Source organism: Pituophis catenifer, unplaced genomic scaffold (assembly GCF_029215685.1).
Source record: "Pituophis catenifer annectens isolate HBS135680 unplaced genomic scaffold, rPitCat1.0.hap2 SCAF_18, whole genome shotgun sequence".
Taxonomy (NCBI): Eukaryota; Metazoa; Chordata; class Lepidosauria; order Squamata; family Colubridae; genus Pituophis; species Pituophis catenifer.
In genome coordinates, this window is record NW_027256898.1 from 6960254 (window position 1) to 6986719 (window position 26466).

At 47.1% G+C, this 26466-nt stretch overlaps 2 protein-coding genes across 4 annotated transcripts; one reads left to right on the plus strand and one right to left on the minus strand.

Moving 5' to 3' along the window:
* Positions 1–3740: 3740 nt before the first annotated feature.
* Positions 3741–11276, minus strand: LOC139326006 (F-box only protein 44-like). Of its 3 annotated transcripts, none has more exons than XM_070956086.1 (6): positions 11203–11276; positions 9835–10106; positions 8896–9076; positions 7276–7374; positions 5625–5757; positions 3741–4882 (listed from the first exon to the last, which is right to left on the minus strand). In XM_070956086.1, exons 1-6 carry the CDS (start codon positions 11271–11273, stop codon positions 4763–4765), a joined length of 876 nt encoding a protein of 291 aa, XP_070812187.1. In that variant the 5' UTR covers positions 11274–11276; the 3' UTR covers positions 3741–4762. The 3 variants fall into 3 exon arrangements, 2 of the variants coding, with proteins under 2 accessions (XP_070812187.1, XP_070812188.1); XR_011601130.1 differs by having other exon boundaries at positions 4792–4882; positions 5516–5757; XM_070956087.1 differs by lacking the exons at positions 3741–4882; positions 5625–5757 and adding an exon at positions 6210–6823.
* Positions 11277–13034: 1758 nt separating this feature from the next.
* UBIAD1 (UbiA prenyltransferase domain containing 1) lies at positions 13035–23913 on the plus strand. The gene is given in 5 exon segments (XM_070956126.1): positions 13035–13198; positions 15304–15465; positions 18399–18943; positions 20466–20767; positions 20769–23913. Coding segments are annotated over 3 exon segments (990 nt in total). The 5' UTR covers positions 13035–13198; positions 15304–15465; positions 18399–18441; the 3' UTR covers positions 20955–23913.
* The last annotated feature ends 2553 nt before the right edge of the window (positions 23914–26466 follow it).

Below are 26466 nucleotides of genomic sequence, written 5' to 3' on the forward strand. Positions count from 1 at the left end.
ATTTTTTTCCCAAAACACGTGACGAGGAAGTAGGGAATGGCTACCCTAGGACTTCTCGTTCTGGTGTGTCAACATTCAGGCCACCACCAGTGGGCAAGGATGAGTCAGGATCTCACTCCGTGCATCTTTCTTTCTTGGACCCTTGCTTCTTGATCCAGTAGCTCTTAATTTTGCAGATTTTTTAGGGAGACCCTGACCGGCTCCTGTCTGATTGCAAATCTCTTCCAAAACTCCACTCTCCCAACCCCAGGTTCCTGATACTTCCCTGCCGAAAGGTAGAAAGGTGCAAAAATAAAAAGACACAAAGAGAAAGTATTGGAGATGTTGGTACCCACGAGCCAGTTCTCAAAGATCTGTCTGGCCAGGGAGGAGGAGGAGGAGGAGGAAGAGAAAGAGGGAGGGTGGGAATTCCTGATTCATTTGCATAGAATGACGCAGCTTCTTTGATGTCATGTGGACCCTGGACACAACAGTGGAGCTGTTTGTTTGATTCCTGCATGTTGACGCCCTCTTGAAGGACTCCAAAAGAGCTAACAAGCCACTATGATGGACTTTGGATTTATTTTGCATTTACGGCTTTTGGCTTTTCCATGGATTTATAAAAGGCTTCTATGCACAGCTGGGAACGAGGGAAGGAGCTTCTAAATAGCAGCCCCCAAAGAGGAAGAGGGACTCTCTGCTTCAAAGTTTGAAGGAGCTTTAGCCACTTTCCCTGAGCATTAAAACTTGGTTTGCGAGCGAACAAACAAGCATATGTTTGTTCTTTCAAACATAGGCAGAATGCTGCCTTCCCTCGGAAATAAAAGCTGGGCTGGCTTGCTAGGAATTAAAATTTAGATCTGATTTGTTGCGTAGCTTTCAGCCCTTGGAGGACCCACATACAGTACAGGTTGGCCTCGACGTACGACCACAATTGAGCCCCAAATTTCTGTCGCTGAGTGAGTTTTGCCCCATTCGATGACCTTTCTTGCCACAATTGTTAAGTGAATCACCACAGTTAATAAATTAGTAACCCCGGTTCAGGGGTGAAATTCAGCAGGTTCTGGAGAACCGGTAGCGGAAATTTTGAGTAGTTCGGAGAACCGGCAAATGCCACCTCTGGCTGGCCCCAGAGTGGGGTGGGAATGGGGATTTTGCGGTATCCTTCCCCTCAGGAGTGGGGTGGGAATGGGGATTTTGCAGTATCCTTCCCCTGGAGTGGGGTGGGAATGGGGATTTTGTAATATCCTTCCCCCAGGAGTGAGGAGGGAATGGGGATTTTGCAGTATCCATCCTCTGGAGTGAGGAGGGAATGGGGATTTTGCAGTATCCTTCCCCTGGAGTGGGGTGGGAATGAGGATTTTGCAGTATCCTTCCCCTGTATTGGGATGTGAATGGGGATTTTGTAATATCCTTCCCCCAGGAGTGAGTAGGGAATGGGGATTTTGCAGTATCCTTCCTCTGGAGTGAGGAGGGAATGGGGATTTTGCAGTATCCTTCCCCTGGAGTGGGGTGGGAATGAGAATTTTGCAGTATCCTTCCCCTGTAGTGGGATGGGAATGGGGATTTTGTAATATCCTTCCCCCAGGAGTGAGGAGGGAAAGGGGATTTTGCAGTATCCTTCCCCTGGAGTGGGGTGGGAATGGGGATTTTACAACATCCTTCCCCTGGAGTGGGGTGGGAATGGAGATTTTGCAGTTTCCTTCCCCTGCCACACCCACCAGGCCACACACCACACCCAGCAAGCCACGCTCACAGAACCGGTGGTAAAAAAAAAAATGAATTCCACCACTGCCCCGGTTGTTAAGTGAATCTGGCTCCCCCCTTGATTTCGCTCGTCAAAAGGTCACAAAGGGGGATCCTATGACCTTTGGACACAGCAACGGTCGTAAGCATGAGTCACTTGCCAAGCACCTGCCTTGTGATCACACGATCGTGGGGATGCTAGAAAGGTCCTAAGTAGGAAAAATTTTCAGCGCTTTGGTGACTTTCAACGGTCACGAAATGAAGTCGAGAACTACCTGTGCTGAAGATTAGACAGTAGGCTAAAGTTTATGAGCTCTGAAAAATTATGTCTGTCTTTAGAAGGGATCTAAATTATTTCCTTCTGCGGCCAATGGTTGAGTCAACTTTTAACTGTTTCCTCTTTTGATAAAGCCTCAAAGTACAACTCGAGTGATGAGGTCACAGACAGATAAGGCACAGAAACAAACAGAGTTCCTGATTTATCCAAACATCGCCATTTTTTCACCTAGAAAAAGGAAGTTTTTTTCCCCTTTAATTTTATACCCATTTTCACGGACTTCAAAGAAGGCATTCATTAAAAAAAAAAAGAAGTATTTTTTAAATGTATATTTAAACAACATAACGGGATTATATAAATCTGATTAATGTGATAGAGATCATTAATAAGGTCAATGTGAATTGGATCAACATGAATGATATCTATTTAAATTGGTTCATACTGTTATTGTGAATTGGATTAATATGAAAAAAAACCGGATAAGAATTGAAGTACTAAAGAGGAGATGTATAAATGAGGATTGTATAAATTCGATAAATGTGACAGAGATTATTAACAACGTTAGCGTGACTTGGATCAATATAAATGAAATTTCATTAAATTTCTTCAGACATAAGAGAAATGTTTAGATAGAACAAGAAAGATATAGATGAAGGTAGAGATGAGGAGCTAGACATTTTTTGAATATGTATGAACAATATAACGAGGATTATTTGGATCAATATAAATGAAATTTCGTTAAATTTGTTCAGACATAAGAGAAATGTTTAGATAGAACAAGAAAGATATAGATGAAGGTAGAGATAAAGATGAGGAATTAGGCATTTTTTGAATATCTATGAACAATATAACGAGGATTACTTAAATTTGAGAAATTGTGATAGAGATCAATAATATTGTTATTGATATACCCAGAACCAACTCTGTTCACACACAATATAAATGTATAATTAAACAAATAATAATAATAAATATATTACAGAAAGAAGGCATTCAAAGCAGTCTGGATCACAGTTTTGTTTTTTTTTTTAAGAAAATCCCAAGTGACTTTAATTTTACAAAATAATTCAAAAGCATCAAATAGCAATAAGAGACATGAGACATTTACAAAGAGTTTTCAACGGTGGAAAACTGAGAATTAGAAGGCAGCCTGAGCAGGCATTCCTGGCAAGGAAATTCTACATACAATATAGTTTCTTTCCACATTTTTTTTAAATATACCACATTAAACTACATCCTGTTCTCTGCAAGAGAGGATCGGATCACCCTTCCTTGGACTTGTTCAGACAACTACAAATAACCTTTGACAATTTGGCCTGGAATTTCAGAGGTTTTACTTTTAATACCCCGTTTCCCCCAGAATAAGTCACCCCCTGATAATAAGCCCAATCGTGCTTTTGAGCGCATGGCAATAAGGCCAAGCGCTTATTTCAGGGTTCAAAAAAATATAAGACAGGGTCTTATTTTTGGGGAAACAGAGTATCTATCATCTATCAATCGTCTAGCTATCCATCTAATTATCCATCTATCATCTATTTATCCATCTAATTATCCATCTATCATCTATCATCTATCTATCTATCAATCATCTATTTATCATCTATCTATCATCTATTTATCTATCCATCTAATTATGCATCTATCATCTATCATCTATCTATCATCTATTTATCTATCTATCATCTATCATCTATTTATCATCTATCTATCATTTATCCATCTAATTATCCATCTATCATCTATCTATCATCTATCCATCTATCATCTATTTATTTATCTATCTATCTATCTATCTATCTATCTATCTATCTATCTATCTATCTATCTATCATCTAACCTGTTTTCCCCAAAATAAGACATTCCCTGATGATAAGCCCAATCGGGCTTTGAGCGCATGGCAATAAGGCCAAGCGCTTATTTCAGGGTTCAAAAAACTATAAGAGAGGGTCTTATTTTCAGGGAAACAGAGTATCTATCATCTATCAATCATCTATCTATCTATCTATCTATCTATCTATCTATCTATCTATCTATCTATCTATCATCTATTTATCTATCCATCTAACAATCCATCTATCATCTATCTATCATCTATCTATCCATCCATCTATCTATCATCTAACCTGTTTCCCCCAAAATAAGTCATCCCCTGACTCAATTAGGCTTTTGAGCGCAGGGCAATAAGGCCAAGCGCTTATTTCAGGGTTCAAAAAAATATAAGACAGGGTCTTATTTTTGGGAAATACAGTAATATTTTGGATCAAACCCGCCTTTAAATTTGCCTAAAAGAAACAGTATGGGAGAAAGGCAAAGTACAAATATTGGATATCGATAATTAGCAAGTCGCAATCAAGGCATTTAACACATTTTTTTTTAAAAAAAATCAAATTTCCCTCTTGCCTGCATGTGTTCCGGCTTCATATTTGTTCTCGCTTGTCCCAACGTGGCTTGTGAAGTGCGTTTCTTTGGTCACAGAATGTGTGTATGCAAAAGAACCATTTGTGCTCTCCCAAACTTTTAACGGGAAACTTTAATATGGAAGTGACTTCCAATAATCCATTCTACTTGCTACTCCTCCCACCCCTTCCCCGTGATTTGAAAATATTGCCATCGTCCCGTAAAATGACCACAGCAGCATTTATGGTTGGTATGCAAGTGTAAACATACAACTTCGGAGAATACTTCAAAGCAGAGAAAATTCCTCCCTTCTAAAACGATATCAAGGCATGAAAGTGCTAAATAAAGAGCCCTGCCCCCTCGTCATACTAAATCCACTGCAATACTGCTGTTGGTTACTTTCACTGCCGACCGCCAGCCCACTCGATGTTCAAAATCCACATAGCGCACTCCAGACGGATAATTTTCAAAGACGTACGAAACCTACAGAGGAGAGAAATGCATACAGAATAATAAGAGTTGGAAGGGATCTTGGAGGTCATCTAGTCCAACCCGGAGACCCTATACCCGTGATGGCGAACTGGTGGCACACATGCCACAGGTGGCACGCGGAGCCATATCTGTGGGCACGCGAGTGTTGCCCTAGCCGGCCAGCATGCACAGAGCTGCCAGAAGGCAAGAGCAGCTAAAGCAAAAGGGACGACTAGGGAGTAAGGCCTGGAGATGATTGGCCCCTCCCGTAAGGTTTAAAAGAGGATCAAAGGCACGTGGGCCCTTTGCAGGAAAGCAACGTTGTTAATTTTGTTCCCAGTCGGCATCTCTGTTTGATTCTGGACTCCATGTGGCTTTGCCAACTAGGTCTTTGGCAGCGTGTCGAGGGAGATAAAGGTTGGTGATTATCCCAAAGGAATTCTCCCGAAGGACTTTTTGCAACTAATTGGGACCCAGCTGTGAATGAACGTAATTCATAGCTGTTGCAATAAAAGAGGTTTTTGGGACTACTCGTGTGTTTTAATGACTCAGGAAGCCTAGGTCACAACAGTTACCAACTTATCCACTGCAGTGATTCACTTAACAGCCGTGGCAAGAAAAGTCGTAAAACGGGACAAAACTCACTTGACAGATGTTTCGCTCGGCAACGTAAATTTTGGGCTCGATTGTGGTCGTACATCGAGGACTACCCTGTACCATTTCAGACAAAAGGGATGTCCATGTTTTGTTTTACCTCCCGCCATTCTTCCACAGTAGGCACTCGTTCTCGGACTTCAAACATCTTGCAGTAATTTTGGAGGACTTCGCAATTGGCAGAGAGCAGATTCACCGTCAGCTGGTAGTGGGAATTGTCCACATTAAAATACCTGTGTTTACAAGGGAGAAAAACGGGACAGAAAACAGCCAGCATCAGCTGGCTGCTTCCCAAGGCCATTTTGTGCCTCAAATAACGTCGAGGGTATTGAAGGAGGCAACGTAAAACCAGTGATGAAATTCAAATTTCTTTACTATCGGTTCTATGGGCGTGGCTCGGTGGGCATGGCAGGGGAAGGATGCTGAAAAATCTCCATTCCCACCCCACTCCAGGGGAAGGATGCTGCAAAATTCCCATTCCCTCCCCTCTCCAGGGGAAGGATACTGCAAAATATCCATTCCCACCCTGCTCCAGGGGAAGGATGCTGCAAAATCTACATTCCCACCCTGCTCCAGGGGAAGGATGTTGCAAAATCCCCATTCCCACCCCACTCCAGGGGAAGGATGCTGCAAAATCTACATTCGCACCCCCCTCTGCACCCAGCCAGAGGTGGTATTTGCTGGTTCTCCAAACTACTCAAAATTTCCGCAACTGGTTCTCCAGAACCTGTCAGAACCTGCTGGATTTCACCCCTGCGTAAAACCATCCCTTTGGACAGCCTAATGTTAGAAGAAGAAAAACCTTTACTCCAGCCTAACTTACATCCTCTAAATCAGGTGTCTCCAACCTTGGCCACTTGAAGACTTGTGGACTTCAACTCCCAGAATTCCCTAGCCAGCCATGTCCACAAGTCTTCAAGGGGCCAAGATTGGAGAACCTTGTTTTAGAATGATAAAAGTGTCAATCTCATTTTAACCAGCTATCTTGCTCTCCGAGTTTTGGGCATGAAGAATCCAAAACCTATTTGGCATACATAACTTGATTTCCCCCCCCTCCTAATGTTGTGGCCCGCCAGTGGCCAGCAGAGCTGGCAGCAGATTTGGACAGTGAGGAGGTTGGGGAGGAACGTGGGCCAGTCCTGGAGTCTGGGGAAGGCTCGGATGATGGCTCTGAGTTGGAGGTAGAGAGGGGGCCAAGGTCATCTGGTAGTTCTTTGCTGCCTCCCGAGTCTCCGGAGTCTGACATCAGCGAGGCAGAAGAACAGCGGGAGCCTGTTCCCAGTGTGAACAAAAGCAGAGCTGCCAGGAGACAGGAACAATTAAGGAAACAGGGTCGACTTGGGAGTAAGGCTTAGAGATGATTGGCCCCTCCCATAAGACATAAAAGAAGAGCGAACGGGACATGAGCTTTTGCAGGAAACAGTTCATCTGGCCGATTCAAGATTTGAAAATTCTGTTTGTGACTCTGTGCCAAGTTTGGCCTTGCCCTGCGTCTGGAAATTAGCTCTTTGGCAGCATTCCAAGGGAGATAAGGTGGGTGTTGATAAACCTTCCTCTGAAAGACTGTTTATCAAGCCTTGCGGGCTGTACGTGAACGTAATTTACCGCCGTATGAATTAAAGAGGTTTGCCGGGACTAAGTTATACACCATTTAGGGAACCCGAGTTCTCTTCTCAAGAGAATATTTGGGGCCTTTTGAAGAAAGAGAACCCGTTCATCATTGTACAATTCGCCCCCACTCCAGTACTCACCAATCCTTCACCGTGATTTGGGGCTTCATTTCATCCATTACCCAGTTCGGGATCCCTTTGTCCTTCAAGGTGACTCGTTGTTTCTTCTTCACAAAAAACCTAAACAGAGGCAGAAATGAAGACAGGCCATCCTCGTCTACAGAAAAGACACTGGAGCCGGAGAGGGTTAGAAGCTGGAAGCTCCTGTGGGAAATCCACCTTCAGCAGACATATACAGGTGGTCCTCGTCTTACCGCAATTCACTTAGTGACTGTTTGAAGTTACAACGGCATGGAAAAAAGCGTCTTGGCGAGGGTTTTTCCACACCACCTTTGTACCATCTCCAGGGTCACATGATCAAAACTCAAACCGTTTTGGCCACTGACTCATATTTATGACGCTGTTGTGGCCCGTCAGTGGCCTGTGCGGATTGTAGCTGATTCCGACAACGAGGAGGCTGGTGTGGTGCAGCTGGCACCCGAGTCAGACAGTGAGGAGGCTGGAGAAGATGTGGTGCCAGAGGCGGGGATTCAGCCAGGGCCTTCAGAACCTCCAGAAGCTTCCATGGGTGAAGAGGAAGAAGAGGAGGAGCCTCTTCTCGATGCAGGGGCACGCGCAGAGCTGCCAAAAGGCAGGAGTGGCTCCTCAGGAGGAGGTCTCCTCGAGAGTAAGGCTTGGGGCTAATTGGCCACTACCTTAGCCTATTTAAGGAGGAACACCAACTGAAGCAAATTGTAGGGAACAACTTTAGTTCATTCTCCTTCGGTCTGGATTCTCTGCAAATTGCTTCTGGGCTTTCTGCCAACCTTAGTAAGATTGTGATTACTTTATCTTTGTTTTCTTGTAGGCTGTTAAGGAAGTTTATTAACAGCCTTTGTTTGGAAAAGACTGAATTATTTTAGTAAATTTAAGTTTTGTACAAACTTTGTGTGTGCTGTGTTCTTTGAGGTCCACAGCTGGGGCAGAACAGATGCTCACAGCATCCCGGGATCATGCAATGCCCCTTTTTGCGACCTTCTGACAAGCAAAGGAAATGGGGAAGCCAGATTCACTTAACAACCGTATTACTCAGTTTAACAACTGCCGTGATTCACTTAAACCCGTGATGGCGAACCTATGGCACGCGTGTCACAGGTGGCACGCAGAGCTCTGACAGTGGGCACGTGAGCTCCGCTCTGGCCCACATGCACACGCTGGCCAGCTGATTTTCAGGCCTTCTGGTCCTACTGGAAGTCAGCAAACGGGCCGTATCTGGCCTCCGGGGGGTGGGGAAGGCTGTTTTTGCCCTCCCCAGGCTCCTAGAAAGCCCCTGGAGCCTGGGGAGGGCAACTGTGGCCCACTGCGCCATCGCGTGCCAAAAGCGTGGGGAGCACGCAATGGCAAAAAGGTTAGCCATCACTGACTTAAACCAATGTGGCAAGGAAAGTCGTAAAATGGAGCACAACTTACTTAACAACGCTCTCACTTAGCAACAGAAATGTTGGGCTCCATTGCGGACGTAAGTCGAGGACTACCTGTACAATCTCAAGACTCTTTTGCAGAGGCCTGGTTTCGACTTGGGGGAGATCACCGGGGACCATGCCAAACGTCCCAATTCCCGGATGAGCTCCCTAACTCTTTGCGATCAAAATTTAAAAATACCTCAGGCCGCCATCTTGGTGCCAGGTTGGTACGAAGACCGTCCAAACGGTGTCTGGAAGAGGGGATTTGCGTTTCTTTTTAAATATCTTGAAGAAACGCCTCTTGAACCCACTGGGAATATCCTCAGGCATCCAGTCGGCCATCCAGTCCGCGGGATGCAGTTCCCAGTATCTCAGCCCCGCTGCAGGAAAGAAGCAAAAAGAAAGAAAAAAAAAAGGCAAATTAACAAGAAACGACTGGGTGTTGGAATTTGAATAGAACAGAACCGTGATGGCTAACCTTTTTGCCATCGCGTGCCAAAAGTGTGGTGGTGGGAGGGTTCGGGGGGTCGCGCACGTGCATGCCCACACCCATAATTCTATGTGCCGCAGCCCCCCACACATGCATGTATGACCCGCCCCCCCCACGCTCCCCACACCTTTGGCACGCGATGGCACAGTGGGCCTGGTAGGCCTGTTTTTTGCCCTCCCCAGACGCCAGAGGCTTTTCTAGGAGCCTGGGGAGGGCAAAAACAGCCTTCCCCACCCCACCCCGGAGGCCAGAAACGACCCGTTTGCTGACTTCCAGTGGGACCAGGAGGCCCGAAAATCAGCTGGCCAGCGTGTGCATGTACGCCGGAGTGGAGCACGCGTGCCCACCGATATGGCACCGCGTGCCACCTGTGGCACGCTAGGTTTGCCATCACGGGAATAGAATTAACAAGAGTTGGAAGGGACCTTGGAAGTCTTTTAATCCAGGGATCTCCAACTTTGGCAACTTTTAAGACTTGGGGACTTCAACTCCCAGAATTCCTCCCAGAATTCCTCAGCAAAGCCGGCTGAGGAATTCTGGGAGTTGAAGTCCGCCAGGCTTAAAGTTGCCAAGGTTGGAGACCCCTGTTCTGGAAAGACTCCGGGAATTGTCGTCCGGCTCCGAACAGCCTGTCAAGCAAGGACCAACCTCTTCCGCAAACGTTCCTCAGGAGATTCCTTTTGCTCAAGTTGAAGAAAAACGTCCTCCAATCCGGAAGGCTGCCTTCCAGCGGCTCCAGGTGGAAGCCGAGCCGCTCGCATTTCCTCTTCCAGACCACGGGAAGGTCCACTAGGTAACGCCACCGTTTGCAGACCAGCCGGCAGTTGTGGATCAGGTCCCCCTTGGGAACCCAGGAGAGGACGTCCAGCAAAGTGTCCTCCGGCAAATCCTGCAGGGTCAGTTCCTTCCTCTGGAGAGAACTGAGCGTTGAGCAAACATCATGAGGACTAGCGCCCTCCAATCCCAAGGACACAGAAGTGTTGCAACAGGAAACGGGGCCAAAAAAAAAAAAAAAGCCAAAAGCTACACGGTATTATATAGAAAGTGGGCAAAAAGCCATCTGGCTCCTAAAGCTACAGGGCGCAACTCTGGACATGCTCAGAGACACTCTTGTTCCAGGGGTGCTATTTCAGCAGGTTCTGGAGAACGGGTAATGGAAATTTTGAGTAGTTCGGAGAACCGGCCAATACCACCTCTGGCTGGCCCCCGAGTGGGGAGGGAATGGGGATTTTGCAGTATCCCTCCCCTGGAGTGAGGAGGGAATGGGGATTTTGCAGTATCCTTCCCCCAGGAGTGGGGTGGGAATGGGGATATTGCAGTATCCCTCCCCCCTGGAGTGAGGAGGGAATGGGGATTTTGCAGTATCCCTCCCCCAGGAGTGGGGTGGGAATGGAGATTTTGCAGTATCCCTCCCCCAGGAGTGGGGTGGGAATGGAGATTTTACAGTATCCTTCCCCCAGAAGTGGGGAGGGAATGGGGATTTTTGCAATATCCTGGTGGGGAATGGAGATTTTGCAGTATCCTTCCCCCAGGAGTGGGGTGGGAATGGAGATTTTGCAGTATCCTTCCCCCGGGAGTGGGGTGGGAATGGGGATTTTGCAATATCCTGGTGGGAATGGAGATTTTGCAGTATCCTTCCAGGAGTGGGGAGGTAATAGAGATTTTGCAGCATCCTTCTCTTGCCACGCCCACCAAGCCACGCCCACAGAACAGGTAATAAAAAAAATTCAATTCCCCCTCCGTCTTCCTCCTTTTGCTACAACTCTGGACATGCTCAGAGACACTCTGGCTCCTTTTGCTCTTTTGCCAGGATCTTGGGGGAAGGAGGGGCATTTGGCCTGGCTGACCTCCCACCCTGGGGTGCTTTTAAGGATCCCCAATTGCTTGCATGTGCTGCTGCAGGGACGGGGGGGGGGCAGGAGCGACGAGACCCCCGGGCTTCTCCGCTTGGCCTCCTTTCCTTTCGAATTGGGCTGCTCCCCTCCCCGCCCGCTGCTCCTTAACTTCGGGGTTTACCTGGCCCGGGAAAGCGGCGGCGGGCGGCGGCTGGAGCAGCAACAGCAGGCGGCGGTGACCAGGGGGGACATGGGTCGCTCGGTGGCGGTCAAGGAAATGGGTGGAAGCTTCCCTGTTAATGCCAGGCAGCCCAGCTGATGTCAGGGTGGGCGTGGCTAGCGGAGGGGCGTGGCTAGCGGAGGGGCGTGGCCTGCAGCCAGGAAGGCGTGTCTGATTGCAGACTTGAGCTCCGCAGCCAAGAATTGAGGGGGTGGGGGGGGTAGTTTCTCCCCATACCCTGGTTGGACTCCAGCTCCCATCGTCCGCCGCCGGCCCAGTCTTTCCGCATAGAAAGCCCAGGTGGCTCAGTGGCTGAATCAGAAAATCATCAGAAAAGATCAGAAAAGGTCGGCAGTTCGGCGGTTCGAATCCCTAGTACAGGTCTCCTGCGTGAGCAAGGGGGTTGGGATAGATGACCTCCGAGATCCCTTTCAGCTCTGTTACTGTTAAAGCCACCAGGACTGGGTGGGTGACCAAGCCTGTGGGGGGGGGGGGGGGCGGGCGAGAGGCGATTGCTCCCGATCCCTCTTTTTTGCAAAGCTAACTAAAGCGCCGGGAGTGGGGAAAGGGGCTTGGTTTGCCGAGCCTCTGAGCATGTGCAGAGTGCCCAGGAGCTACAAATACTCCTGGGCACTCTTTACGCGTTTCGGGAGGGGGAAAAAAAAAAGGACTCGAGGCAATGTAAGTTTTTTGGACGGCGAGTGGGAAGTGGTGGGTGGGAGTAGGAGTTAATCAGAATTAATTAGATTAATAAATGATATTTCCCTAAAGTCTCTCCATCCCAACTAACAACTTTGTTGAAAGTTCGGGATAGTGCAAATCTTTTGACAATCAGCTCTGACCGTTTTGCAAGAGGGTTAAACAAGGAAAGGGTTGGTTTTGGCGTTTGGAGGGAGGTCAGTAACAGTAACAAGAGTTGGAAGGGACCGTGGGAGGTCATCTAGCCCAACCCCCCTGCTCAGGCTGCACTAGGGATTCGAACCGCCGAACTGCCGACCTTTTCTGATCGACAAGCTAAGTCTGACTAGGCCTGTGTACCTAAATTTAAATTTAAAAAACGAACTCGTGTTAAATTAGCTAAAAAAAAAAAAAAAACCCAGTAACACAAGTGATCACAATCGATATTGATCAAAGTTTTGTTTTTGTTTTGCTTTTTGAAAGTTTCCTTCTCTCCCGCCTCCGTAGCAAATCAGCCAATCGGCTTCCTCGAACCGAGCAGATAGGCAACGGCGTTAGCCAATAGCAACGGCAAGCGCTTTTTTTTTTTTTTTTTTGATCCTTGGCCCCGCCTTTGCCAGTCGTCCTTGGCCCGCCCACAAAAAAAGGCGGGGCTCTCCGATATGAATAGCAAGGCGAGGAGACGAGCGTTCGGCCCGCCTCTTGAAAAGGCAAACGTTAAGATTGCGCATGTGCAAGCGTCTAGCGGCCCGTCTCTATGGTTGAACGTACGTTGCCGAAAACTTTCCCCTCTTAAGAATCCGCAACGTCTCGCCGACGTGAAGGTCACGTAATACCCTCTACCGTAATACCCAGAATAGGCGCGCGCGTTTTTTTTTTTTTTTTTTTTTTATTAAATCCTTCATAGGCGTCCATGGCGGCAAAGGAAATAACGGTGATCGCCCATTTAGTTCCAGTAGTGAATGATTGACCGTCGCTACCGTATTTCCTAGAATAGACGCCCCCCATGCTTTGTTAATTTTTTTAAAAAAAATTTCCTAATTCGGGGCTAGGCTTCTTTTTCTGAGGCATTTGCGGGGGGTGGGGGTGTTGTTTTATTCCGGGGTTCGGGAGAATGAAGCGCGTTGCCCTTGAGGAGAAGCGGAACCACGGGCTGCGGGGTCCGGATTCCGGCCTGGAGCCTTTGAGAGGCCCACGCCAAGGCCCTCCCTCCCCGGCCAGGGGCGGAGGCGGCAGGGGAGAAAGCTTCCCGGGCAAAGAGCCGCGCCGTCCCGCCTGGGTGAGTCCTGACTGAGGAGACGCCCCCGGCCTCGCACCCCGAGCCCCATGGTCCACAGCCGGCCTAGGCCGCGGAGAGGCCCCGGAGGGGGAAACGGAGGCGGGAGGCTGGGGGGGGGGGCTTCCAACTGTCATCCCAGCCCTTCCTTCTCAGGGGAGGAGGGGGCTCCTGGGACCCCCAAACCAGGGGGAAGCTGGGGGGGGGCTTACAACTGTCATCCCAGCTCTTCCTTCTCAGGGGAGGAGGGGGCTCTTGTGACCCCCAAACTAAAGGGAAATGGGGGCGGGGGGCTTCCAACTGTCTTCTCAGCCCTTCCTTCTCAGGGGAGTGGGGCTCCTGGGACCCCCAAACCAGGGGGAAGCTGGGGGGGGCTTACAACTGTCATCTCAGTTCTTCCTTCTCAGGGGAGGAGGGGGCTCTTGTGACCCCCAAACCAGGGGGAAGCTAAGGGGGGCTTCCAACTGTCATCCCAGCCCTTCTCAGGGGAGGAGGGGGCTCTTGGGACCCCCAAACCAGGGGGAAGCTAAGGGGGGCTTCCAACTGTCATCCCAGCCCTTCTCAGGGGAGGAGGGGGCTCTTGGGACCCCCAAACCAGGGGGAAGCTGGGGGGGGCTTACAACTGTCATCTCAGTTCTTCCTTCTCAGGGGAGGAGGGGGCTCTTGGGACCCCCAAACCAGGGGGAAGCTGGGGGGGGCTTACAACTGTCATCTCAGTTCTTCCTTCTCAGGGGAGGAGGGGGCTCTTGGGACCCCCAAACCAGGGGGAAGCTGGGGGGGGCTTCCAACTGTCATCCCAGCCCTTCCTTCTCAGGAGAGGGGGGGGCTCCTGGGACCCCCAAACCAGGGGGAAGCAGGGGGGGCTTCCAACTGCTATCCCAGCCCTTCTCAGGAGAGGGGGGGCTCCTGGGACCCCCAAACCAGGGGAAAGTAGGGGGGGCTTCAACTGTCATCCCAGCTCTTCCTTCTCAGGGGAGGGGGGCTCCTGGGACCCCCAAACCAGGGGGAAATAGGGGGCCCCGGGGGCCTTACAACTGTCATCCCAGCCCTTCCTTCTCAGGGGAGGAGGGGGCTCTTGGGACCCCCAAACCAGGGGGAAGCTGGGGGGGCTTCCAACTGTCATCCCAGCCCTTCCTTCTTAGGGGAGGAGGGGGCTCCTGGGACCCCCAAACCAGGGGGAAGCTAAGGGGAGCTTCCAACTGTCATCCCAGCCCTTCCTTCTCAGGAGAGGGGGGGCTCCTGGGACCCCCAAACCAGGGGAAAGTAGGGGGGGCTTCCAACTGTCATCCCAGCTCTTCTCAGGGGAGGGGGGCTCCTGGGACCCCCAAACCAGGGGGAAATAGGGGGGCCCGGGGGGGCTTACAACTGTCATCCCAGCCCTTCCTTCTCAGGGGAGGGGGAGGGACCCCCAAACCAGGCCTCAGGCTGTGCCTTTTGGGCCTTGGGGTCCCTTTCAGGGTTTCTGATAAAGGGAATACATATTTAATTCTACATGTGTTAACAGTAGCGAGAATTGTATTTGCACAACAGTGGAAAAATGAAGAAATCCCGACAGATGAACGTGTAATAATAAAAAAAAACCAGAATGCGCAGAGATGGATAGATTAACACTCAGAATAAAGGAGAAGGAAGAAACAGAATATTTTTTAACATGGGACTTATTCTACCAATGGTTAGTTAACAGAAACAGAAGTTGGAAACTTAAAAGCTTAAAAGAATGAAGGTTACTAGTATGGATAAGCAAATATGATTATTATTTACTTGTTATAATTATAATAATTATTATTACTATGTGATTATCAGTGATATTATTATTACTATTATTACCTTTCAAAACCAACTGTACTCAGACAACACACTGATCATGTAGATACTGAGTTTTTATGTCTACTAAAGAAAAATGTATAAATAAAACATATAAAACAAAAAAACTCTGCATGCTAGCAGTAGTGAGGGGGAGAAAAAAACCTGGTCTGCCTTCTTACTGGGAGGGTGCTTTAATTGCAACTCAGCCAGCCTCGGATGACACCGGGAATTAGTCCATCCAGTTGGATCCTTTATGTCTTGCCACTAATCTATCCGGTTCTACCTCGCCGTGTTTCTCCCAGATTTGGAGTTAAGAACTGTCCTGATTACGTGATCCAGTTGTACTACTAGAAAATGTCTGGCTTCGGATACAGAGCCTGTTGGTTTGCATAATTTCAACCCCACGCCTCTGCAATTCCGGAGAAAACGTCTGATCTGCGCAGAATAGATCCCAGCCCCTCCAGGTAAGGCTGCTAGGGCTCCGGTTTGGGATTTGGGAAACGCTGCTCCTGGTCTGTGGAAGAACGCAGTAGTGGCCTTTGAGATGTTTTGATCCTCAGCTCCCATCCTCCAAGCCAGCATGGCCAGAGGTGAAAGAGTGATGAAGTTGTCCCCAGCAGTTGGAGAGTGTCAGCTTACCTGTCTCTGCCAAACGATTTGGTAGAAGGTTGTTTTTTTTTAAAAAAAGGGAAACTTGTACTTTTTGTAGGGCTTGATCTTTGATTAAAAGCGTTTTTGCTCAGGAAATTCTTTGGTTGAGTTTCAACAGGAAAAAAAAAAAGATTGATAGCCTTCCTGTTGCTATGGAAATACCCCACTTTCCCCCCCCCCCCATTAGCTGTGCTGAGTGGCTGCTGGGAATTGTAGTCCTACCACTTCTGGAGACCTCTTACTATTTTTAAAAAGACATGATTTTTTTTTCTCCCCCCCCCCCCCCTCCATCCACTTGGAATTCTTGGAGCAGAATTCTCGCCCACATTTGAGAGCGGGATTCAGGGTGAAAGAGACTGCTGCGCCCTTGAGTTGGCTTTCTGAGCCTGAAACAAAGTAAAGGCTTTATGAGCATGAGTGAGATTTCATCGGGGAGCCCATTTTGGGGTCATCTCTTAAACGGGGTGAAATCAGACTTCTAAATGAACAAGGCAGCTATTTCTCTCCACTGAGGGTCAATGAAGGAAAACAATTCTCTCGCTTTCTCTCTCTCTCTCCCTTTCTCTCGCTTTCTTTCTCCTCTCCCCCTCTCTCCCTTTCTCTCTTTCTCTCTCTCCCTTTCTCTCTCTCTCCCCCTTTCTTTCTTTCGCTTTCTTTCTCCTCTCCCCCTCTCTCCCTTTCTCTCTTTCTCTCTCTCCCTTTCTCTCTCTCTCCCCCTTTCTTTCTTTCGCTTTCTTTCTCCTCTCCCCCTCTCTCCCTTTCTCTCTTTCTCTCTCTCCCTTTCTCTCTCTCTCCCCCTTTCTTTCTTTCTCTTTCTTTCTCCTCTCCCCCTCTCTCCCTTTCTCTCTCTCCCTCTTTCTTTCTCTTGCTCTCTCCCTCCTTCACTCCCTTTATTTCTTTTTTTTAAAAAAAATATTACTTTTTTTTGATACGAACAAACAACAAAACACACAAATAAAAATCTATCTTTACATCTTCTTTTCAACATGTCGCATCAGTAGTCTATATTCATATTTATAACATTTTCTCTTTCTTACTTTAACTTATCCCTTATCCCTATATTCCTAATATATCATCTATATGTGTTCTCTTAATCTACATATTTGATTTACCATTAACATAAATTGGTACTTAATTTCCTATCCAAATTTATATCTTCTCATTTATTTCCATATCTTTTTTCCTTTTTCTCCTCCAACCATTTATATCATTTCTCCCATACTAAATAGTAATCCGTTTCATCTTTTTCTTGTATCTCTTTGTGAGCTTGTCCATTTCCATCTCTTTGTGAGCTTGTCCATAATTTTACTAATCACCTTATCCTCTGATGGTATATCATTGCTTTTCCAATTTTGAGCGAAAACTATTCGTGCTGCTGTCAATATATGAATGATTAAATATCTTATTTCTTTTTCATATGGCCTGATAATTATTCCCAATAAGAAGATTTCTGGCCTTATTTCTATTTGTTGGTTTATAATTTCTTCTATTTGTATTCTAATTGATTGCCAAAATTGTTTTGCTTTCTGACAAGACCATCACATGTGGTAATAGGTTCCTTTTTGGTGTTTTCATTTCCAGCATAGCGGGGAGGTGTTCGGGAAGATCTTTGCCAATCTGGCAGGCAGAAGGTGCCACCTATAAAACATCTTGCACATGTTTTCTTTATAGGATACGGACATTGTTAGTTTATAATTTATATTCCATAATTTCTCCCATTTTTCTAATTCAATATTGTATCTGAAATTTTTCACCCAAATTATCATATGATAATTTGGGCCTTCACTCCTTTTCTCTCTCTCTCTCTCTCTCCCCTTTCTTTCTTTCTCTTTCTGTCTCTCAGTCTGTGTCTGTTTCTCTCTCTCTCTTTCTCTCTCTCTCCCTTTCTCTTTCTTTCTCCTCTCTCCCTTTCTCTCTCTCCCACTTTCTTTTTCTTGCTGTCTCCCTCCCCTCCTCCTCTCCCTTTCTTTCTCTTTCTCCCCTTTCTCTTTCTGTCTGTCTGTCTGTTTCCTCTCTCTCTCTCTCTCTCTCTCTCTCTCTCTCTCTCTCTCTCTCTCTCCTCTCTCTCTCTCTCTCTCCAAACTGATCATTTAACACAGTCATTTAGCAGGTAAGGGCTTACTATCAGTTGCATTGTGGATGCACAGCTTCAGATATATTACAGCAATTATTTAGCTAAATTGGGTATTTAGTTAGCTATCTCTATTTCTATGCCTGCCCAGAGTCATTGACTGAGATGGGCGGCCATAAAAATTGAATAAATAAATATTTTTTTTATTGTTTAGTTGTCTTAATTTTTCCACTTGCTTTCTTGGGGTTTTTTTCTTAGCTCTTTCAGGTCAGTCCCTGGACTTTGAAAAGCATGTCCTCTCACCTGAGGAGGCTCTCATTCCTCTTTTCCTTCTCACCCTGTTTTCCCAATTTTTCCTTGTCCAAATACAGTCCGTAAAGTGTCTCCTTTCTTTCCTAAAGCATCTTCCAGGTTAAAAAAAAAAAGGGGGGGGGAAACCATTAAAGAAATTAGCAATTGCACAAACTAACTTTCTTTCTTTCTTTCTTTCTTTCTTTCTTTCTTTCTTTCTTTCTTTCTTTCTTTCTTTCTTTCTTTCTTTCTCTTTCCTTCCTTCCTTCCTTCCTTTCCTTTCTTCCTTCCTTCTTCCCTTCCTTCCTTCCTTTCTTTTTCTTTCTCTCTTTCTTTCTCTTTCCTTCCTTCCTTCCTTCCTTCCTTCCTCACTTCCTTCCTCAGGTCAGTTTTCAGCACCTACCCCTTAAGAGGCGCGTGTTCAGCCATGGAAATGGAAGACGAGATGGAGAAGATCAGCATTGGGACCGAAAGTCTACAGAGCAGCGAGACAACCGAAGAAGGAATTCCATCCAACAGGTGGCCGCATAAATGTGCCTCATACGTCCTGGCTCTCCGGCCCTGGAGCTTCAGTGCTTCCCTCACCCCGGTGGCTCTCGGGAGCGCCCTGGCTTACCGCTCCCAGGGTACTCTTGACCTGGGGCTTCTGCTGATTGGCAGCGCTGTCACCGTCTTGGCAGTCCACGGAGCCGGCAACCTCGTGAACACATACTATGATTTTTCCAAAGGCATCGACCACAAGAAAAGTGACGACCGGACCCTGGTGGATCAAATCTTGGAGCCTCAGGATGTGGTCCGATTTGGGGTCTTCCTATACACTTTGGGTTGCATCTCGGCAGCATGCCTCTATTGCTTCTCCACCCTCAAATTGGAACACCTGGCCTTGATTTACTTCGGAGGACTCTCCAGCTCTTTTCTCTACACGGGAGGTAAGCAGGGCTTCTCTGTGTGGTCTCCCTTCCGCGCTGTGGAATACGGGAAAGGGGAAAAAAAAAAACAAAGCAAAACCCTGCATCCCATTAAAATGCTGCCCGTTTAAATGTTAGAAACCAGGCCCAGAAATGGAGTTATACGGCCTGTATGTCTGAATCAATTAAACTTGGGAAAGAAACCCCCAACATTTGCCTTAACCTCCGTGATGCTATCCTGCTTCCAGGAATAAAGGAGCAAATGGCAGTCAGGTTAGATGGATGGATCCTGCTTCTGGTGTTTCACAGAGCTCTTTCTGTGCTTTTTGTGAATACAAATATGGCTTGGACAGTTGCTAAATAGGGGTTGTTCTTCTAGATCTAGACTCACATCCAGTAGGGATTCTCCCTGCCTTCACTAGGGATACGGTGGCTCAGTGGCTAAGAGGCTGAGCTTGTCGATCGAAAGGTCTGGCAGTTCAGCGGTTTGAATCCCGAGCGCCGTGTCATGGGGTGAGTGCCCGTGACTTGTCCCAGCTTCTGCCAACCTAGCAGTTCGAAAGCACGTAAAAAAAATGCAAGTAGAAAAATAGGAACAACCTTTGGTGGGAAGGGAACAGTGTTCCGTGCGCCTTTGGCGTTGAGTCCTGCCGGCCACATGACCACGGAGACGTCTTCGGACAGCGCTGGCTCTTCAGCTTTCAAATGGAGATGAGCACCGCCCCCTAGAGTCAGGAATGACTAGCACATATGTGCAAGGGGAACCTTTACCTTTTACCTTCACTGGGGAAAATACTTCCCATCACCTCTTCCTGGAAATTCTTTAAACTGCAGGAGCCATTAATCCTGCAGGGAAAACATACCCAATAGCACTTAGACTTATATACCATTATATACCGTTTACAGAGTCAGCCTGTTGCCCCCAACAATCTGGGTCCTCATTTTACCGACCTCGGGAGGATGGCAGGCTGAGTCAATCTTGAACCAGCATTGAACTGCTGGCAGTGGGCAGAGTTAGTCTGCAATACCGCCTTCTAACCATTGTGCCACCACGATGCTCTAAGGCAGTGAATTGAATTTTCCTCAGTGGAAAGAGCCTGGAGAAGGGAAGAATTGGGGTGGGGTAGTCTCAGATCCAGCAAGCATGTTCTTAAGTTACCCCAGGACTCTAGTCTTATACAGCTGTTTTTGGTAGAATATTAGGAGATTCTTCCTTAGCAGGAGCTGTTTTGTCAGTGTGGAATGGGCCAACTCGCCCAGGACAACTCAACAAATTAAAGTGAAATGAATTTCAATGGAACCATGGCCAATAATAATAAAAGAAAGAAAGTCAATCCAGAAATACCAGAGTTAATTTCAACAAAAATGCGGTGGCCACTAATAAAAGTAACTGAACGAAATGATGAATACAGCATTGACTTGTCCTGTGGCAAGTTGGCCGTGGCATCCCCGGCCCTTTGTCTGTGGAACCTTCTGCCTCAGGAGAAGTCAAGATCTCCTCTGCTGAATTTATTTTAATTTCTCTTCCTTGTTGTTACTGCAGGCATCGGATTTAAGTACGTTGCGCTGGGTGACGTGGTCATCCTGATCACCTTTGGGCCCCTGGCTGTGATGTTTGCCTATGCCCTCCAGGTAGGCTACCTGTCCATCTCACCCTTGCTCTACGCCGTGCCCTTGGCCCTCAGCACGGAGGCCATCCTGCACAGCAACAACACCCGGGACATGGAGTCCGACCGGCAGGCGGGCATTGTCACACTGGCCATTCTCATCGGCCCCACGCTCTCTTACGTCCTCTACAGCAGTTTGCTGTTCCTGCCGTACCTCATCTTCTGCGTCCTGGCTACCCCGCTACACCGTCAGTATGGCTCTACCACTCCTCACCCTGCCCATGGCGTTTTCCTTAGAACGGCAGTTCCGGAGCCAAAGTTTCCTCAAAATCCCGCAAAGGACAGCCAAGCTCAACCTCCTGTTGGGACTTTTTTATGTCTTCGGCATCCTTCTGGCTCCCCCTGGCTCCCTCCCCAAACTCTAGTCTAGGGAGACGTCAGGTTCCCTGAAAATAAAAAGCTTTCACAGAATACACAAACACACACACACACACACACACACACACACACACACATATACATATACATAAATGTGGATATATTTATATATATAAATATATGCATGTATATATATACACACATGAGTTTATAATCTTCACCAAACCGCATAAGGTTGGGGTTTTTTTTCCTGATCCGCGAACGTCAGATTTCCTGAAATATTTCTTTTTCATGAAGGGAGAAATCATCTTTATAAAATTCTCAGTTCTCTGAGTTTTGGTTCCTGCTTTTTGCCGTTGTTTCTTCTATCGTCTGCGTTTCATAAGTCGAAAGGTTCGCACTCCGAGTTAGAACTCCCCCCTCCCTCCAAGGCCACGTAATAAAATTCCCTTTTTAAAATAGATTTTTTTGGGGGGAGAAAAAAAAAAACACTGGCAAGAAAAAAAAATCAAAAGCACTAAAGCAAGTTAATCATCGCATCTAATGCCTTTTTCCCCCCAATGTCTACTTTCTGGTCTTAAAAGTTTCTATTGGAAGAGCTCTAGAGATTTCTTGTGGTATTCTAGGAAAAATGACTTTGGATCATTTCCCAGCTGTTCTCAGCACGGGAGACTGAACCCGGTACCAGATTGTCTTTAGAGTTCAGGTGCTGACACCATCTTCTTTGAGTAAGAAATGCCTCACCTTACACAACAGAGTGTGTATATGGAGTGATAACTATAAATTGTGCAATCGTTCACATCCTCTCTGAACATCGCTGTCCACGTTGGATTACAGCATCAATTTGCATATTCCCTCTGCCACCCATCATCACATTGCTGGCAACAGAGTCCATGAGAAGAGTCAGATAAGATCTGGCAATCATCGTTTCCCAAGAGGCTCCCTTTGTCAACTTGCAAAGCTTTCAAACACCCTTGCTCAAACGCCAGTGGCCTGAACGAGAAGCTCAAGGGAGTCCAAATGTCCCATTTGGTGATAATTTTGAACAACGGGCATCGCATCCTTTGGGGAGGGAGATGTGCCCCCAAATGGACACAAAACCCAACCAGATTTCTTGGCCTTTCGCTGTCTCTTAATGACGAGAACAACGGTGCTTATCTGGATGGAGCTTCGTAATGCTTTGGGCTGGAGATAAGATGTTCCATGGTTATACCGAAGCAAACAAACGTGTGGTCAGAGATGACTCCATTCATTTCATGCAGGTGTTTCGATGAGCATTGAAGAGGTGCTGCTGGTTTATGGTGGCTTTGGATGGCACCTCTCCAAGTGGCAGTATCGGGAGGATTTGAGAGCAATTCATGGATACGGTTCATCCATACCGAGGTTTGGTACCCGCTAGACCCATGATGGCGAACCTATGGCACACTTGCCACAGGTGGCACCCGGAGCCATATTGGTGAGCACACAAGTTCAGCTCTGGCGTGCATGCACGCGCCGGCCAGCTGATTTTTGGGACTTCCGGTCCCACTGGAAGTCAGCAAACGGGCCATTTCTGGCCTCCGGGGGGAAGGGGGGGAAAGCCGTTTTTGCCCGCCCCAGGCTCCTAGAAAGCCTCTGGATCCTGGGGAGGGCAAAAAACAGGCCTACCGGGCCCACTGTGCCGTCATGTGCCAAAAGCGTGGGGGGGGCCCACATAGAATTATGGGTGTGCGTATGCGCACGCCCCCCCCGCACTCCCTCCACTTTTGGCACGCGATGGCAAAAAGGTTAGCCATCACTGCTCTATACTGAAGCACACTGGCATTTGAAAGGGATTCTCCTGATGCTTGCAGCTGGGCACCAGAAACTTGAGCCTTGTTTGCTGTGGTTTTCAAGCAAGGGTGAAATGCTACCGTTTTGGACCGGCTCGGTTGAATTGGTAGTAAAAAAAATGCTACCGGTTCAAGCGAACCGGTATTTCCGATGATCAGCTATGACATGCAATTTATATTAGCTAGAGTCGTGGGATTTCCGGCTTTCTAGCTAATCTAAATCGCGTGGCACAGCGGATTCTCCCTTCCGTCACTGTTCTACTTACCTTTGCAGACTTGGAAGGTTTCAAAATGTTCCTTTTTTAGCACTGTGCAGGTACGCCTCAGATAGCGGACTCGCAGATCCGGTAGTTGAAGTCTAGGATTTCACCGCTGTTTTCCCTGCTTCCCTCTTTGTGCTGGCCCACCCTCTTGTTCGCCCACCCTCACACCTGTGATATCACACAAGAATTGCCTCCCATTTCAGGGTCCTGAGTCAGGTTTCTGTCCCACCAGACCCTTGCCACCCAGATTCTAGCTTCCTTTACAATTTGGGGGGGGTGGGCAAGGCAAGGCAGTTTTATGAGAATTGAATATGCATTCTGAAGATCTCAGAGAAGTAGGTGTTTGTTGGGTTGTCACTGTCAGGCACTGACCTCAGACAGTTGGTTGTCCATTGGCCACCAGACCAAAGTATACTTCACAGACAGCAGAAAAAATGTGTTCCTATTGCAGGATGTGAGAAAGGGAAGGAAGGAAGGAAGGAAGGAAGGAAGGAAGGAAGGAAGGAAGGAAGGAAGGAAGGAAAAAAAAGTAAAGAAAGGGAGACAGAGAGAAAAAAGGAAAGAAAGAAAAAGAAAGAAAAAGCTGTTTTCCAGGCTCACATTCTCTTTGTGTAAATTTGCTCTGATTCAATTTGTGCCCTGTTTTTTTCTCTACGCTGCCTGGAGTTTTTCTGAGGCTCCGTTCGCCGCAGCTGGTTTAATATGTCAAAATATCTCTTGTGTCTTTGCCCAGCCACCCCACGGAGGGCTGGCAGAAGAATAAAGCTGTCTTGGCAAATGCTAAGCCTCGCCGGAATCTCTGGAGCCTGATCTGGCCCAAGGACTTAACGCCGCACAAAGATTTAAAAAGAACATCTGGGACTCCCGCTCGAGCACTGTTTGTTTTTATTGACACCTCCATCATTTTCAATAATAAAAAAAATCCTGATTAACTTGTCTTTCCTTTTCATTGCTCGCTTAGATTTGGGGGAAACGAAAGCTTTTGTGTGTCTTCAGCTTGCGCACACAGTGGCCGTGAGCAGCAAGGACTGTGCCAGTAACATCTGAAACATCAATGCTTGCTTCCAGTCGCAGGACATGAAAAACGAGCTGGCTTTGATCACACTGTCGTAGCCAACATCCCTGTCGGATACCTCCTGTTCCAATTTTAACTTTCCATCTTTTCAACCCCGAGTGGCTTTTTCTTCTGCAGAGCCCCATCCCCCACCCCACAACAACCCAGCTCTGATTTTGTACATCCTGAAGAGGGCAGCATTTTGCCACTCATGCCAATAAGGACACAGACAGGTTGAATATAAACTATTCAAAATTTTATAGACGATCACCTAAGCCCTGAGCCTGCATGGAGCAGTTCAATGGCAGCATCTCCAAGTAGGATTTTTTTTTTTAAAGAGAAGAGTAGATGTTTAAAGCTAAAATTTCCCCTTGCACATATGTGCCAGTCGTTCCCGACTCTAGGGGGGCGGTGCTCATCTCCGTTTTAATGCCGAAGAGCCAGCACTGTCCGAAGACGGTCTCTGTGGTCATGTGGCCGGCATGAATCAACGCCAAAGGCGCACGGAACGCTGTTACCTTCCCACCAAAGGTGGTCCCTATTTTTCTACTTGCATTTTTTTTTACGTGCTTTCGAACTGCTAGGTTGGCAGAAGCTGGGACAAGTCACGGGAGCTCACCCCGTGACATGGCACTAGGGATTCAAACCGCTGAGCTGCCGACCTTTCGATTTACAAGCTCAGCGTCTTAGCCACTGAGCTTCCACATCCCTTTTTATGTTTATAGATGTTTACTGGACCACAATCTTTCCTTGGAATGAAGCATCTTATCATGCCTATGGAGACTCTCAGTCATCCAGATCATGGTTGTCCCAAAGACAACCATTTCTTTCAAGAGGCAATTGGACTTTCTGTTTTTTTTTTCTTTGAAGACATTTTGCTTCTCATCCAAGAAGCTTCTTCAGCTCTGACTGGATGGCAGGGGAGAATGGAAGGATTTATATTCCTCGCAGACAGCTGGTCATTTGCATCCTTTTAGATGGTCGTTGAGGCCACCTGGAGGTTTTATCTCTGTCCTCAGGGTTACCTGAGTGGTGCAAATGGGTGGGGAGCCTTCTTGGAACTGCTGAAAGGACTGTGTTGTAGACGGGATGATGATGTATCCTTCCCCCTCTGTTGAGAGAGGGCTGTTCAATTTGGACATACAGTGTTTCCCCGAAAATAAGACCCTGTCTTATATTTTTTTTTGAACCCTGAAATAAGCGTTTGGCCTTATTGCCATGCGCTCAAAAGCCCGGTTGGGCTTATAATCAGGAGATGTCTTATTTTATTTATTACATGTATTTATATGCCGCCATTCTCCCGAAGGACTCAGGGCGGCGAACACAAGTTTAGAAACAAGTACAATAAAATCCCGTTTTAAACCAAATAACTAATTAACAGTAAATAATAAAGCCCGGAATCAGAGTCAGCCTATTTGTTTGAATAGCCAAGCCTTCAGGTCCCGACGGAAGGAACGGAGATCAGGAGCCGTCCGGTTTTGATTTTGAGGGAAACAGGGTAGATGGCCTCTTTGTGCCCTCTTCCCAAGAAGTCCCAAGAAGGCACCACAAAATTGGCAGTGCTACATGGCTCAGAACAGGAAGCCAGCAAGTCGAAGTGGTTTGAATACTCTTGTCTGCTCTGGATGAATTCATATCACTGTGATCTGACAGATTGCACCCCAGAGTTCTGAAGGAGCTGGCGGATGTGATCTTGGAACCATTGAACCATATCTTTCAAAGATCCTGGAGCACCGAGGGAACTACCAGAAGACTGGAAAAGAGCTGATGTGGTTCCCATCTTCAAAAAAAAAAAAAAAAAAGGGGGGGGGGGACCAGATCCAGAAAACAACAGACCCACCAGCGCCAAGTTCAGTTTTATGCCTAGTACTCTTCAAAATCTTCATAAAAGAACTTGACAGACTTGAATGGTGGGTCCTACTTAAAAGGAAAGTCAATGGTGAAAGTAGGCAAGAAAAACCATACGGATTAGGCAAGAAAATCCAAATTACAGGAATGGATTAGGCAGGAAAAACCAAATTACGGGGATGGATTAGGCAAGAAAATCCAAATTACAGGTTTGGATTAGGCGGGAAAAACCAAATTACAGGTCTGGATTTGGCAGGAAAAACCAAATGTACAGGTACAGATTAGGCAAGAAAAAATAAATGTGCAGGTACGGATTAGGTGAAACTTGGCTCAATAGCAGTTACCGCAAGAGGGCTCTTGGAGCCCTAGTGGATAATCACTTAAATATGAGCCAGCAGTGTGCAGCAGCCCGCTCCCAAAAGCCAAGCTGCTTGGATGAGAAGCGAAAGATCTCCAAAGAAAAACATATATATATATATGTAGGGTTGAGTTTTGCCCAGTTGTACGATCTTCCTTGCTACAGTTGTTAACTGAATCCCCGCAGTCGTTTTAAGTTAGGAACACGATTGTTAAGTGACTCTGC

Coding starts and splice junctions, on each gene's coding strand:
- LOC139326006 (XM_070956086.1), bottom strand. CDS start 11,273: ATGTCCCCCCTGGTCACCGCCGCCTGCTGTTGCTGCTCCAGCCGCCGC. Junction 7,375..8,895: donor CACCAAGATGGCGGCCTGAG/GTATTTTTAAAT, acceptor GCCTCTGTTTAG/GTTTTTTGTGAAGAAGAAAC. Junction 5,758..7,275: donor CAAATCACGGTGAAGGATTG/GTGAGTACTGGA, acceptor TTGTAAACACAG/GTATTTTAATGTGGACAATT.